We start from the raw sequence: 17,016 nt of genomic DNA on the forward strand, positions 1-17,016 counted from the left end.
TTCTAAATTATTCTCTCCATACAAAATGATGAGCTCTGATATTCTACAATTTGAATTGAAATCTTTTTCCCACAGAAGGCACTGATTATAAGGTAGACTTGTTCTTTTCTAGAAGTCTTTAATTCTGTTATAATTGCTAAATAATTGAAATGGTTAGAATCTTTCATTTATATTATTTTGTTAAATTGGTAATATGAATTCATTGAATTTCACAAAAGTTATCAGTAGTGAGAGTTGTGAAGACCAGACTCATGTTGAACATGGACTGAATTGTGTAGCATTGTCTTTTTGTAACGTTTATTAAGAGAGAACTAATCAGTAAGTGAATAATACATAATGAAGGTTGAATAATGTTCTAAGGGTTTTCTGGTAGTCATGGATACTTTTAATTTCTTTTAGGTCATGTTTGAGACTTACCAGTTTTCTGGTGTATATGTAGCCATCCAGGCTGTTCTTACTTTGTATGCTCAAGGTAGGTGAAACAACTATCAGGGAACTATTTCTCAGTTATTCAATTTGTATGCTAGCTAATTCAAGGAAAACATATTCTTTTTCAACTACATCATCTGCTGTATATACTCTAAATATTTTTTTCAATACTGTACATTTTAAATCTCTGAAATAATTTGGGAAATTAGTCTATCATGGACTTTGAATTTCTAAAATTACCTTTTGTTAAACAAGAAAAAGGTCTGGTATAGATACACATAAACCTATTTATTCAATACTGCTGAATCAAGGAAACTTTTTTTAGGCTAGTAATATTTTCTTTTACATTTATCCTAAAATTAAGATGTCACTGGCAATAAAAATAGAGAATTTCTTACCCTGAGAAGTGGCACAAATAAAAACATAGATACAGCAAGAGTTTAAATGATCATAGATGGTAATTTTATAATGGACTAAAAAGGAAAAATTAAAATAGTTTGCAATAGGTATTTAACCTTTAGAGATATGCTTTGTGCATGTAATGCTGATTTGAATAAACCAATGACTGTATCTACTAAATATTTCTGCTCTTGGTATTTTATGTGATTAAAACTTTTAAGTACTTATTAATGTGCTTTTTTGCTTTGCTTGTTTACACAACTGAAACTTATTTAAAATAAAAATTTTGTGATAGTCATCTACTGTTACGTATGAAAAAACTTAATTAAATCACTAATCATGAGGAAATTAAACAGAGATTTTTAAGCTATTTGGTTTGCTGCTATGCAGATAGGTACACAAATACTTGTAAGTTTTAAAGTATATTGAAAAATAATTTAGAGAAATAAAAATTATTGTAGAGATAAGTCAATGAATACGTGAATCTCATTTAAATAATTTTTTTAATGGGCCTTTATTTTAAGAAGCAAGTTGAGACCAATAAAAGTTTTTTGTTTTTTTTATAAATTGTATCTTTTTGGTCAAACAATTGCCTTTGAGGTGTAGAGAATATAAGATTTCCTAATGGTTGCTATTTGTGGGTTATGGGACTTTTTTTTTTTCCTATAGCATTTAGTTTGATAGAAGAAAATCCAATAATTTTCTTAACAAGGTGTTCTACGTGTGTTTGTCAGAATAAAACATGAAGTATGTAAGATTGAAAGGTTAGCAAAAAACTTTGCTTATCCACTGATTATCATAACATTAAGTGTCTATCAGGTCAAAAAACTTGTCTGTAGCTAGTGTTCTAAAGATTTCCTGTATCAAGTTGAAATAGAAAATTTTTTATCTGTGTATGGAGAGGTCCCTCAGATGCATCATTTGTAAATGGCAGTATATTGAATTGGTCTTTTAAAATTTGACTTTTAAAATTAAGAATTTTTCAGGAATATTATTTTATTAATTGGATGAAAGCAGAGTTTTCATGCATCAACCTTGTAATGATAGAACTGGGGGAGGAATATATCAAGTGTGCGGGATAACAGAATTTGAATCCAGAAATGTTTTTAACTAACTGGACTAATAAGTAAATGGCATTCAGTGAGGATAAATGTGAAATCTTACACTTGGATTCAATTATGTAAGCAAAGATTGAGAGAGACGACTAGTATTTATGATGAATTTGTAGTGTAGTGTAAGTCATCAATGTTACATGGCAGTCAAAAAAGCTAATTTGAAATTAAACTCAATTAAAAAAAGAAATAAGTGTCCAGAAAAAAAGACTTTATAGTTCCACTCTATCTACTATGCACTGATCCAATCATCTTTGAACTGTTGTGGCTCATTCTGGGTGTCACATTAAAGAAAGGAAATATACAAATTAGTCTAGATAAGAGTGACTAGAACATTAGACTCACAACTACTTGCATGGATTATTCAAAACTTAAAGAGAAAACCATGATCATTACCTTAAAGTTTCTTAAGGGCTTTCATGTGGAATCAAGCTGATTTTCTTAATGGTTCATAGAACCAAACAAGGACTCTGTTAAGAACACCTGACTTTGAAAATCTGTCTCAGTCAGTTAATAGTCCTATGACCCTGGACAAGGCACTTAACCTCTTTGAGCCTAAGATTTTTTTCTTGCTAGGCCTTTTTTCTCTTAGTAGAAATGAATAAATGAACATTTAATTTGTAGCTATAGGCCGGTGTCTATTAAATGAAATTTTGAAAATTTTTGATACGATGATATTGTCTTTGAATAAAAATCTTAGTTTTGTTTTGTTTTTAATTTCCACTGTTCATAACTAACCCTATCTTTTCCCCTCCATTTGACATCATTCAGATATTTTCCCTTACTGTGTCCTCCTTCACTCATCTCATGTAAAGAAGTAGCCTTTCATGCCAGAGAAAAACTCTGTACCTTGATCCCATACCCTTTGTCTTAAGCAGATTCTGAAGCCCTCTCACACCCTAAATTTTTGATTATGCTCTATCTTATTTCTTTCCATATCTAACTGAACACTTCTCAGTTTCCTTTGCTAGATTATCATTTAAGTAACTTTTACTAATTATAGGTATCCCCCAAAGCTCTGTTCCTGGGTCTTTTTTTTTTTTTTTTTTTTTTCCCCTTTCTTTGGAATTTCACTTAGTGATCTTAATAACTCACCTGAGTTGTTACTACTTTAGGCCCTCTCTCTACTACCATCATTTATAACCTCTTTTTGAGGTTCATTCAGTCCCTGTTTATACCAAGATTCTGATGGCTGTTGTCTAATGACCTCCTTCCAACTTCAATGCATTCATTAACTGTCTTTTCTTCCTAAACTCCTGTCTTTATACTGAGGGATTTCAACATACATATTGATTCTCTTTCAAATACCATAACTTCTCAATTTCTCAACTTATTACCTATGATCCATTTCTCTCTCCCAACACAGTTATATGCAGAGATGGTGAGGTCTGTGATCTTCTCGTCACCTAAAAATGTTCCTTATCCATGTTCATGAACTCTGAAACTCCAAGCTCTGATGTTCTTTTTCCATGGCTTCTCATCCTTGTAACTTCTTAGTTCTTTCCTAAGCTATCACTTTTTTCTCCTCCATTCCCCAGGTAAGCTCTACCATATCCTTTTATCTTGAGTCCCTTCCTCTTATCTTGAGTCCTTTGCCTCTTTATTTCATGGCAAAACAGTCTTTTTTACATCTATTGCTAATCTGTTGACTATCCCAACTCATCACAACCATTTTTTTTCCCCAAAAACTTTTCATCCCTTCTCAAATCTCCAGTAGCTCCTCTTTGTTCCCCCTTCTCATCTGTATTTCACTGAAAAAACTGAGGCCATTTATAAAACTTCTTACTCCTTGTTCATTATCTCACCTCATTTAGATTCTTTCTACAACTGCTCCTCTATTACCTCTGTTTGACATAAAGAGATGGCCTTTCTCCACCCTTTAATAATGCACAAGTTTCCCTTTCTCCCGTGTCATCTGCATCATATTGCCTTCTCTATTAACATCCTCAGTAATTTTCAGTCACTTATTTCTGTGTATTGGCTATAGATACGCTTATGTCTCCCTTTTCTCAAAAAAAACTCTCACTTGACTCATCTATATTCACTAGTTATAAGCCTTTTTTCCATAGGCTTTTCTGGCACTGCTGTTTCCCTCTTTCTCATCTCCTTGTAAGATTGTATCTTCTCAGTTTTCCTTTTCTGGATCTCCATCCATGTAATGCCAGCTCACAATGGGTGTTCCCCAAAGCTCTGTCGTGGGCCCTTCCCTCTGTGCTTTTTAACTGGTGATTACATCAGTTCTTTTGGAATTAACCTTAAATTAAGGTTTATTTGTCCACCTCTAAGCTCTCTCCTGACCTTTAGTTTTCCTTACCCAACTTCCTATTGAATATCTGGAATTGGATGTGCCACACACATCTCTAATTCAACATGTCTGAAACTGAACTTATCTTTTCCCCTTCCTTTTTCCTCACCCCACATGAATTCTTTCCCCCTTTCTAACTTATTAGTCAAAAGTATTACTACCCTCTTGATGACCCAGGCTTGACAGCCAAAGTGTCATCTTTCAACTTTTCCTCAGTCCTTCTCACATCCACCATATCCTGTCTATATCAAAGATCACTTAAGTTGTCAAATCCTGTTATTTCTAACTTTGTAACTAACATCTCTTTCCTCTGACATTGCTACCAGACTTGTAAAGGCCCTTATCATCTCACACCTAGACTATTGCAATAATATTATTGATCTGCTGCAAGCAAGTCTCTTCCCACTCCGGAAGTCCATCCTTTTATCTGCTTTCAAATTGCTCTTCCTAACACATAGATTGAACTGTGTTGCTATTCTTCCTTCAGTAACCTCTGTATCAGTGGCTCCTTGTTTACCTTAATGATAAAATATAAAATCCCTCTGTTTAACTTTTTTGTTCTAGTACATTTATTTATTTTTAATATACATTGCCTTATGAATCACATTGGGAAAGAAAAATCAGAGCAAAAGGGAAAAACCATAGGAGAGATTAAAAAAAAAAAACAGAAAAAAGAAGTGAACATAGCTTATGTTAATTTACATTCAGTCTCCTTAGTTCTTTTTTCTGAGTGCAGATGGTGCTGGGATTGCTTCAGATCACTGAATCACTGAGAAGCACCAAGCCTTTGTAGCTGTGATCATTGCACATTATTATTATTGTGTACAGAGTATTCCTGATTCTGCTTGTTTCACTCAGCATCAGTTCATGTAAATCTTTTCAGGCCTTTCTAAAAGCAGCTTGTTCATCATTTTTTTATAGAACAATAATATTCTATTACCTTCATTTACCAGACATTCCCCAATTGATAGGCATCCACTCCTTTTCTAATTCTTTGCTACCATAAAAAAGCAGCTACAAATATTTTTGTACATGTTAGTCTTTTCCCTTCCTTTATGATTTTCTTGGGATACATACCCAGTAATGTCATTGCTGGGTCAAAGGGTATGCATACTTTGATAGCCCTTTGGGCATAATTTCAGATTGGTTCTTCAGAATGGTTGGATCAGTTCACAATTCCATCAACAATGCATTAGTGTCCCAGTTTTCCCATGTCCCTCCAACATTTACCATTATCTTTTCCAGTCATCTTTGCCAATCTGAGAGGTGTAAGGTGGTACCTCAGAGTTATTTTAATTTGCATTTCCCTAATCAATAGTGATTTATAGCATTTTTTCATATAACTATAGATGGCTTTAATTTCATCATTTGAAAATCTGTTTAGCTTTTAAAGCCTTTCATCACCTGGTTGGTTTTCCTATATTTTCAGTCTTTTTACATTTTACTCATATCTCATAACTTAATTCTGTGATCCAATAATACTAGTATTCTTACTGTTCCTTGAACTTGACACTCTGTGTCTGCATGTTTTCATTGGTTCTTCCACTTTCCCTTTTTTCCTTCCAGTCTGACCTAGAGTTACACTTGCAAGAAGCCTTTCCCAATCTTCATTGATCTTCATGCCTTCTCTCTGAAATTTCCCCCAGTTTATTAAGTATGTATCTTAGCATTGTTATTTACATATTGTCTCCTCCGTTAGACTGTTCTCTCTCTGAGAGTAGGGATTGCTTTTTTGCCTATTTTTGTGTTCCCGGTACTTAGAACAGTGCCTGACTTCTTTATAAATGCTGATCTGGATTCTCCCCCTAGTCCCTACTTATCAAGCGATCTATTTCAAAAATATTTTTTAAGGAACTAAAAGTTTAGCCAAACCAACCAGTTTGATATCATAAGCAAATTTCTATACTTTATATCTTCACCTCTTCAGCAAAAAGAAGGTGATTTTTCCTCATTTCTTTCTTGGAACCAAACTTTGGTATATAATAATTATATATTATCATAATTTTACAACCAACTTATTTAATGTACATACATCTAAATGGTTCTAAAACACTTTAAAATTATGTGTATACAAAGCAGGTAAAGATTATGGTTAAAATCTTTTTAATTTCTTGGGTTTTGTTTAAGGCTAATAATTTTTATTATACTCTCTTGAGTTCTTTAGTACTCATCCATATAAGGACAAAGATCTTTTAAAATTTCATAGAATTTGGAATGACAATTTCACATGGTGGCTACTGTAATCTAGATTATAATGGAATAGTAAAAGAACATGAAGTTGCTAACCTCTCTTCTCAGACATTTTTGTTGTTGTGTAGTTGTTTCAGTAATGTCTAATTCCTTGTGACCCCATTTGTTTTTTTTTTGGGGGGGAAGCTACTAGAGTGTTTACCATTTTCTTTCCAGCTCATTATATAGATGAGGAAACTGAGATAAGCAGAGTTAAGTGATTTGACATAGTTAGGAAGTTTCTGAGGCCATATTTAAACTCCTGACTTCAGAATGGGCATTCTATCCACTGTGCCACCTAGCTGCCCCTTCTCAGACATTACCTAGTGATAAAAAGGTGTTGCCTCCAAAATGCATAGCAATATTTTGTAAAGTTTGAAGATTTTTTTTAAATTGAAGGATAGTAATTGTAGTTTTGGTTAATTAGATTAGTTTTTGACCCAAATTCATTAGTTTTCATGACTGCATGTGGTCTCACTATCACCAGAGAATCTTTTACAATAATAAGGCTGTTCTCGCACAGCAGTATTATACTTTAAATATTTGAGAGCTTTAAATCGATGATGCATAAAATACTAAGGCTTGTTTTCACAGTAATTTGTAAAGTCTTTTTTTTTTTTCTTCTATTAATTATTTTTTACCAGATGTCTAGGAAATGTGAGGTAGAATTTTAATTATTCCAAATTGAATAAACTCAAATTTTTTATTTGGCTTATAAGGACTATTCTGGGTGTTTGTTTAATATATATTAAGTACCTAATGTTTTCAATGGATTGTACTAGGCAATTACTATTTAATTTTATCTAGCACTTTAGGTTTACAAAATTCTTTCCTTACTACCTCATTAAGTTGGTAATCTGGCAAGTTTTGTTTTTATTTTACTGAGGAACCAATCTAGAAGTGATGTGCAGGATTTTCTTTGTGGGAGGAAACTTCAGACAAGGATTACTTTTAGAGATGCAACAAAGAATTTAACTGGGTGGTGATACAGTGGAACTAACTAAGAGATGGTCTAAAATGTCTGAAAGGATAGTTAACAGTGTCGGTGATTGGGACATTCCAGGAGAAGGTTGTGTATTTCTCATATTGCATCGTTAAACCTTTTCACAAATCGTTTGCATTTGCTCCTAGTACATGTTTTCAACAAATTTTTTTCTTGAAATAACTGTTAAATGATGGCATCATGTCTAGAGTTCTAGACTTGGAGTCAGGAAGAACTTGAATTCTGTCTCACATACTTCAAAACTGAATGACCTTGGCCAAATTACTTCTTTGACCCTTAGTTCCTTCTTCTGCAAGATGGGAATAACTATAGGATCCACTTCACAAGATAGTTATGATTATCAAGTAGATATAAATATAGTAACGTCCTTTGCAAACTCTGAAGTGATATATACATGTTAGCTTATAATTATTATTTTCATGGTTTTTTTTTTTGAGGCTTTCTGTTTTTTCTTCATTTGAAAGTTTTATTTTTCCCTGTAGTCTATTAAATACAATTTTAATCCTTTTAATCAGGACTGTTCAAAAGAGAACCTGTATTTCAATTGTATAGAAATTTTATGTTGTAGATTGAGAGCTATATGTTTCTATCGCTTCCCAGTTGCTAAAATGTTATTCTTTACTCCACCAATTTTTAAAATGTGTTGGCTACAATTTTTTGCTTTTTCCCCTTTTATTTCATATGCTATTTCTCTTGTCTAGGTTTATTGACTGGTGTTGTTGTGGACTCTGGTGATGGTGTAACTCATATATGTCCAGTGTATGAAGGCTTTTCTCTTCCTCACCTTACCAGAAGACTGGATATTGCTGGGAGAGACATTACCAGATATCTTATCAAGGTAAACTGGAGGGGAGACATAATAAACATATTGTGGTTTGTCTTCATTAACCTGCACTGTTGAACAGTTCTCACTTCAGAGAATATCAAAAAAATCTCTCCAGTTTAAAGGATACATAATAGAAAAAACTTTTTATTTATTAATTAGCCTCCTAGTTAATGTTTTCTTCTCAATAGCTTTTAAAACAAGTGAATAGGCCTTATGTAATCCAGGTGTTCCCAGTAAATGGGATTATTATTTAGGATTAGGATTAATCAAGAATTAGGAATCGTGCCTAATTATTTAAATTGTACTCTAATTCTTTTTTCTGTTACAAATCAAGTAAATATATTTAAGAATTAAATTTATAACTTTTTCATCCATTAAATTTATAACTTTTTAGGATCCCTGTAATTTTTTCAAATTTGAATTGAACTGGGCCTTAAATGAGAGAAAAGTTGTGAGTAGGGAGAGCCCGGAGAAGAAGAGAACTTAGCTCCATTATAACAGTTGCTTCCTGAAAACCAGAAGAATGAGAGTATCAAATGAAGCCAAAAAAAAAAAAAAAGAGGGAGTAGGCCAGTTCAGTTGCTATATAAAATTTATACAAAAGGAAGTCCTGTGAAATATGACTAGAATGATAGGTTCACTCCAGATAAGGAGAGGCATTGACTGCTAGGCTAAGAAATTTGTGTTTTTTATTCAGTAGGCAGTGATAAACCATTAAAGGCTTTTTTCATTGTGAGAGTTTTGTGACCCCGGTTATATGGTAGGAAATACATTGGCAGCAATTTAAAAGGATCAGATAGAGAGTAGTAAGGGACTAGGGTAAATGCATATGGAGTTTAGAATCAGAATGCCTGAGTTTAAAGCTCTGATATATTTCTAATTCTTTGTGACTCAGGGAATGTCACTCTTTCCTCATCTGTAAAATGGGTGTAATTCTTGGATTTATAGCTTTTGTGAGATTATGTAAGTGTGACCTAATAGGCTAGAGAAGAGAGGATTAGGGTTTCAACCAAGTTGGTGGAGTAGAAATAAAAACTACAGAATGAGATATAAAGGATTTCAGAGGTAGAATTAGGATGTAGCATCCTGTTGTGGGAATATTTGGAGCATTTTCATGGCAAATGGAGTGGTGACACAGAATCTTTCTCTCATATAAACTTTTGTTTAATATAAAAATATCAAGTAAGAGAAAAGGCCATGATGTATCATTTTCATACTTTTAATACTTTAGGGGTATATAATTTCATTGTCTTGGAGTAATTTTGCCCTTCATTAAGGTTACAACTCCTTCCTGCTTTACAGTATAGACCTCTTACTGATTCTTGGGTCTGGATGAGTTTTGTCCAGAAGTAATTGATTATTTGCAGACTTAGCTCTCTTTTATAATCTCTTTAATAAACCTCTTATGAATATTAATATATTTCTGTGAATGCATGTCTTTCAAGATTATATATCTTTGATTGAACTGTTTTACAGAATTTCTTCCTTTTATATTTCTTGGACAAATGCCATAAGAAAGATTTGAGTTGAGTTATGAGAACAAAGTCAGATTGGAAGAGATTGAGAAGTAATTATAAACATGGAATATAGACAAAGGAAGGGAAAGGGGAAGGAATTGCTAGTGTTTAATATATCCTGTGTATATGACACAGCAGAACAAAAAGATCCCACTGGATTGGAATCAGAAGAACCCTATATTTCAATTCTTTTACAGAGTGGGACACTGAACCTTTTTGCGTTTGACTTTTTAACTTGCAAAAAGAGGTGGTCCTTGCTGGATAAAAATATTGATAAATCATGTTGAAAACCTTGAAACACTGTGTAAGTGTTGACTGCTGTTGTGTAGAATTTAAAATCTAAAAACAGAAATAGCAGTGCTCATTCTCTCTTGTTTTCATGTCAGTTGCTGCTTCTTCGAGGATATGCCTTCAACCATTCTGCTGATTTTGAAACTGTTCGCATGATTAAAGAAAAACTGTGCTATGTGGGGTACAATATTGAACAGGAGCAGAAACTGGCCCTAGAAACCACAGTATTAGTTGAATCTTATACAGTGAGTATGATGTATCTAATTTCAGAAATTATAAGTCATAATCAATGTTTTTTCTTCATGACTGAGTTTCATCTACATAGTTAGAAGAAAATAATATGCACATTGATGAAATTAGAGCATTTAAAATAGTTCAGTGTATTTGCTTTTTTAGAGGACATTTCCTACTTCAAACTAAATGTTTTTGTTCATGTGTTAAGAATTATAAATAATTGTTTGAAAGACTGGGGTACACTGTTTTTTAAATTCCCTTCAATTTCTTAAGATTGATTATAAGATGATCATTTTATAATACTATACAACATAAACTAAAGCTGAAAATTCTGTATTCATTTGTTCTATCTTGTTCTACTTCCATCCTTGCCCAAATTTGGGTATATAAAAGTTTGCTTTTACAGATCAATAGGTAGCATTCTTTTCTTTGAATCAGGGTTTAACTAATTGTTCATAAATCCTATCCATTAAATAAAATTAATGGAATGGATAACATTTATTTTCCTATAACAGAATTAACTTTTTCAAAGACTTTAAGTTGTTGACTTAAAGTAACAACATTTATTAGCCTTTAAGTTTATCTAAGTATGACTGTCTTTTCTTAATTTTATTTAGGAAAGAAAGCCATATTTAACACTGACTAAATATGTAATGAAGTCTTTTTTTTTTTTTTTCAAGCAAAATCACAATTATTGAGCTCCTTCTGTAACTTTTTCGAGGTATGCTTAAAGCATTCCTAGATTTCTAATCTTTTACTTGCCTTCATGATTCATATTGGAGAAAAATGGGGGGAGGAAATGAAAAAATTGGATCCTTTTTCAATAAGGGAATTAGAAACAGTGATGATATGGCAATATTAAAGAAAAGAACAAAATGTTTCATAAAGTGTGAGGTGTTATATATAGCCAAACCCACCTACCTCATCTTTGAATATTTTCCGCTCAGATCTCTTGATCTGTTAAAAGCAAAATTTTCTGTTAAACTCACTTGAGATGTTTGAGGATACCATACATTGGTTTGTAATTTGTATGTTTAAAATTTACATTTCACAACTCGAAAATAAAATATAAGGCAGTCAGTTCTACTATAATATGAAATGTATTCTAAAAATTACTGCTATGCAAAATTGTACAGTAAAAACCATAGCTTTTGGGAGAATATGGCATTAGGAAAATACACTAAAAACTTCGTCAGTGAAACATAAAAAAAGATAGAAAACTTAATCAGTAGTACAATTTAAAACATTATTTAAGAAATACATAGCTGCTAAAGTAAATAGTGGTGCTGCTTATCTTGACAAAATGAATGTGTTTATGCTTGAACATATTGCTCCAACTGTACCAGAAGATAAATAATAAAAATGCAGTTTCACCTTGGAACATAAGATCCTAAGTTTGATTGTAGGAATGAGCATTAAAAGGATTACAGGGTATGAATTACTATGAATTGGTGCACTTTTCTATGTTCTCACTCCTTCTCTCTGATGAAATAAGTTCTAAACAAACTCAAAATTTATTTTATGCTCAGATTTTTACCACATAGGAACAGATTTGTTTTTAAAAATGCATGTTATAATAGAATTGAATGTACTTCCTGTTAAGATACTGATTTTAATTTGATTGTATTGTAGCCAACAGATGCAATAGTTTCAGATGAGTTATTTCTATCATGGGAACTAATTATATAACAGAATCAATTGAGGAGATGCTAAATATAATGAATATGTTAAAAATTTTAAAGCAACTGTGATTAAATACCATAATTAATTTTAGGATCTCATGAAGAAATACATCAAATGCCAACTTACCAGTGCACATTTTTGGCTTGTAATTTCAATCTGCTGAACTACTATAGTGGTAGTAGAGAGGAAATTTCTTTTCAGAATTGCTCATTTAAATAAATATAATCTTGGTATTATCGAAGTATTTGCTTCACAAAACCATAAACCTTAAACTATTGATATGAAGCTTACATTTTTTAAAGCTTACATTAAATGTTTTAAAATTTTATATCTTAAATATTCTGTTGCTGCAGAACACTAAATTATAACTAAATTATTTAATCTTTGCTAAATAATAAACCCTTTGCCTCCAATACCCTGAACAGAGAGTGAAAATCCAGATTTTAATCGCAGTTTATATTTACATTCTTTAGATGCTTAGAATGGTATTTTGAGAATAGATATATTCACATCTCTATGCACATAGCCCCACAATCTTTTCTTCTTTTTGCTGAGCTCCAGTCTTAGGTCATAGTACTTAAGTTCCAGAAAATCTTGGAGATCTTTTGCCCAATTCCTATTTTATTGATTAAAAACAACTGAGACGTAGGGCAGAGAAGTGACTTGTTCTTGTGTTTATACAGATAGTAAGCGTCAGAGGCAGGATTTGAACCCAACTCTGACTCATCTTCATATTCAGTACTCTTTCCACTGTACCATGTTGTTGGACATCTGCACTTGGAGGTCCCAAAGGTATCCAACTCGCCCTATTCAAAATAGGATATGGAACACATTATCTTCTCCCAGACCTACCTCTTCCTCTACCCTCATCTTTCTCCATTGCCTTTTGGAGAAAATACATACTCTTTTGTGTTCATTTAAAATCTTCATAACTGTGCCCAAAGGGCTATCAAACTCTGCATACCCTCTGAAACAGCAGTGTCTCTACTGGGTCTATACCAAAGAAATTTTAAAGAAGGGAAAGGGAACCAAATGTGCAAAAATTTTTGTGGCTGCTCTTTTTGTAGTGGCAAGAAACTAGAAACGGATGCTCATCAATTGGAAAACCGCTAAATAAGTTACAGTATATGAATGTTATGGAATATTATTCTATAAGAAATGACCAACAGGATGATTTCAGAGTGGCCTGGAGAGGCTTACATGAACTGATGCTAAGTGAAGTGAACAGAACCAAGAGAACATTGTACATAGCCACAAGATTAGGTGATGTTCAACTCTTAATGAATGTGACTCTTTTCCACAATGAAATGATTCAGGCCAATTCCATAGACTTATGATGGAGAGAAAGCCATCTACGTCCAGTTTGAGGACTGTGGAGACTGAATTTATATCAATAGTATTTTCACCTTTTTTGTTATTGTTGTTTGCTTGCCTGTTTTTTTTTTTTTTTTTTGAGTGTGTATGGGTATGTGTGTTTTCTTTTGCCTTTGATCTGATTTTTTCTTGTGTAGCATGATGAATATGGAAATACGTTTAAAAGAATAGTATATGTATAAATATATTGAATTGCTTGCTATCTATGGGTAGGAGTAGAGGGAGTGAGGTAGAAAAATTTGGAACACAATGTGTGTTCCTCATGTGCAAAGGTGATTGTTGAAAACTGTTTTTGCATGTATAGGAAAAATAAAAAGCTATTAAAAAAGAAATTGCGGGGGGGAAACCCTTCACAATCTGGCTTCAACATATTTTTCTATGTTGACTACATAACATAAGCAATTGTGTGCTCTACTTATAATTCAAGCCAGATTAGCCTAGTTATATCTTTACACAGACTATCTTCCCATATTTTGAATGCTCTCATACCTCTCCACCTTTTGGGAAACCAAATTCCTTCAAGGTTCAGATCAAGTGCCACCTCTTTTAAAAGTATTGTTTTCATTTCTTCTAATTGTTAATGAATCTATATGTTTACTTGTCTGTGAATAGGCTTTATCCCCCAAGTAGAGTAAAAACTCTTTGAGGGTAACAACTGTTTACATCTGTAGGGCCTAGCGTATTCCCTGACCATAATAAGAGCTTTATAAAAGCTTATTGATTGACCTGCATTTTAAAGGTGAGGGAAAAGAATTAATAGAAATTTGTATGACATGACCATTCAGATCTTTAAGTGGTAGAGTCTATATTTGAACTTGTCCATTATTCTGTTAAAACACAAATGCAAATGCCTCTTTTCTAGTTTAATGGAAAGCCAATTCTAATTTTGGCCACTATGGTCATGAATTCTTATTAAATATATTTCTACTCATACTTTCTTATATTTTAGCTCCCAGATGGCCGAATTATCAAAGTTGGTGGAGAGAGGTTTGAAGCACCTGAAGCTTTATTTCAACCTCATTTGATCAATGTAGAAGGAGTGGGTGTTGCTGAATTGCTTTTTAACACAATCCAGGCTGCTGATATTGATACCAGGTAGGTTAGGATGATTTGTGCTTTTATATAAACTTTTAGAACTGGATATTTGTAAATAGTGGTTGAGCTGTTATTTAATTCACAATAGTTAATATTTTTAAGTACAGGAAAGTAATTTCTAAAGGATGGAAGTGAACTTCAAACATTAAAAATAGACCCATGATAGTGGGTTAAATGCTTTAAAAGCATAGATTTGTTGACCATAATTTAAGGGGATATTCTCAATGAGTCATTTTGGTAAAGTAATTGTGGAAGAGGAGATAATGAGTATAAGTTAAAACAGAACATTTATTTTAGGCTGGGTCTTGGCAAACAGTAAGACAAATAGAAGACTGTCAGATACCCCTCTAATCGACACTTTCTAATTATGGTAAATACTTTTGGCAAAGGTATTTTTGTTTCTTAGTTGATATAATAATGTCTATTAAAGTCCATATGGTCCATTTTTGTTGAAAAGATTCTAGTATGTGTGGAAGGAACCTTTAAAGGCCATCTCATCCAATTTCTACTTAAAACAAAACAAAACTAAAAAAAAATCTGTCACACACCAAATGAGTATTTCCATACAGAATTGTGGATGAACTATATAACTGTATTATGTAGAGCTTTCTTTTCTTCTTTGATATAGAATAAATTCAGCGTGTGATTTTATTTTATTTTTCCTTTTTAAAAAATTTTATATTTTATTTTCCCCCAGTTACATGTAAAACAATTTTTTAAAACTTTGAGATCCAGATTCTTTCTCTTCTTCCCTCCTCCCTCTCCCCTCTGATTAAGAAGGCACGTGTCAAGTTAGACAAGACATTTCCATAGAAGTCATTAACATATAACTTTCAAAATTATGCTTTTTATTGTCTGTGATTCTTTTTGACTTTTTGTTTTTCCAAAAATGCTTATGCCTTTTTTTCCTTCCTTGCTCTCTGTTTTTCTTTTTTATGCTTTTTTTGGGTGTGTAATCCTATCCTTAGTTTGCCGGTTTTCCCTTCTTACATCTCTTTAATTGAAAAAAAGTTACTCAAAACTAGTGTGACAAATATGTACAGTTAAGGAAAATAAATCTCTACAGTGGCCAAGTCTGCAAATATGTTTGCATTTTGAGTCCATCTGACTCCTCTGTCAGAAGGTGGGTTGTATCTTTCATCTTTGCTTCTCTGATATTTTCAATCCTATATTTTATAGATAAAGAAACTGAGGGCCCAGAACGTTGTGATTTGTCCAGGGTCATACATGGTAGTGTCAGGGAAGATGTGAACTTGTCTCCTCTGATGCCAGAGCCAGTGTTCTTTCCACCATATCATGCTACCTCCCATTGTTTACCTATGACTAGTATTTGGTTTTTTGTATTTTTTAAAAAACACCTTTAATACACAAAATATAGTTTGAGCCATAACTTATTACCCAAAAGTGTTTTACATTTGAGAGCAATAAAACATATATATGTGTGTGCGTGTGTGTGTATAGTTTATTATACATAGAAAAACATACCTAAATACTTAATATTCATATGTGTATATGTATATATATGTGCATATTTTTAATCCTCATAGCTCCTGATGCAAAGTATCCACTCTTATCAATAAATAGAATAATATTTAGTAGAATCCATAATTATGGTACCATAATATAACTGAAAAGCTTGTTGTCCACTGGCAGCATCAACAAGTATCTGTTAAGGTCTGTCACTAGCAGTGTTTTTCCATGCACTATTATTGGAAAATGGAGACTTTGCAGGATTATCTAGATGAAACCAAATTAAAAGCAACACCAGGAATAAATAGTTGCTCTGGAAAGAGCATGGATGTGGAAACTGGCAATCAGCAGATATTTGTTAAGAATTTACTGTGTTCTGGGCACTGTGCTATAAGCTGGATTTGAGTTTCAGCTCTGCCACTTGTTAATTTGGACAGACATGGGATAGAAATCCACCTCTTTCACATGGATATGGTGGCATGGCTCCCAGATTCCTATCAGTAACACTCTTCATGTACCCAGTAAGAGTGAGGGTGATGATGGAGGGTCCAGGATGACTCCTGAGTGGGTACCACCCAGAGTTCCTTACAGATTCTCTAAAGTGCATTGATTTCAGTGTCAAAATGGCAGGAGGAGGGAAGAGAATGATAGGCATTTCACCTTGCATTTAAACTTGACTGAGCCATATGTAGTACAGGAGAATGGGCACACTGCCTCTGGAGTTAGAAGGTCCAGGTTCAAGCTCTGACTCTTGTTGGCAATTCTCTTTATGACCTTCGGCAAAGCACTTCCTTTCTCACCTGTGAAAAGATGGGATCAGATCATAGCCTCTAAAGGCCCTTCCACCTCTGAATTATGATTTATAAATTTACTATCTCAGTTTACCTGTGTGATCTCAGGCAAGTCTTTTGACCTCTCAAAGTTTCAGCTTTCCTGTCAGAGAAGGGGATCTGAGAAGATAATCTCTGGCTCAGTCAGTCGCATGATGCTCCTTCCCATCGGTCACTACCATACTCTGCTGCATTCTGACAGTACTGAATAAGAGCACC

At 33.1% G+C, this 17,016-nt stretch overlaps 1 protein-coding gene across 2 annotated transcripts in view; it reads left to right on the forward strand.

Moving 5' to 3' along the window:
- The window catches only part of ACTR2 (actin related protein 2), a 57,551-nt gene that overhangs the window by 29,664 nt on the left and 10,871 nt on the right, over positions 1-17,016 (forward strand). For both annotated transcript variants that reach the window (XM_031950586.1, XM_031950587.1), the window contains 4 exons: positions 400-472; positions 8,179-8,315; positions 10,207-10,356; positions 14,352-14,497. In XM_031950586.1, the coding sequence (XP_031806446.1) occupies positions 400-472; positions 8,179-8,315; positions 10,207-10,356; positions 14,352-14,497 (506 nt within the window). The remainder of the gene's footprint in view (positions 1-399; positions 473-8,178; positions 8,316-10,206; positions 10,357-14,351; positions 14,498-17,016) is intronic.

The sequence above is a fragment of the Sarcophilus harrisii genome, chromosome 2, assembly GCF_902635505.1.
Source record: "Sarcophilus harrisii chromosome 2, mSarHar1.11, whole genome shotgun sequence".
NCBI classification, from domain to species: domain Eukaryota; kingdom Metazoa; phylum Chordata; class Mammalia; order Dasyuromorphia; family Dasyuridae; genus Sarcophilus; species Sarcophilus harrisii.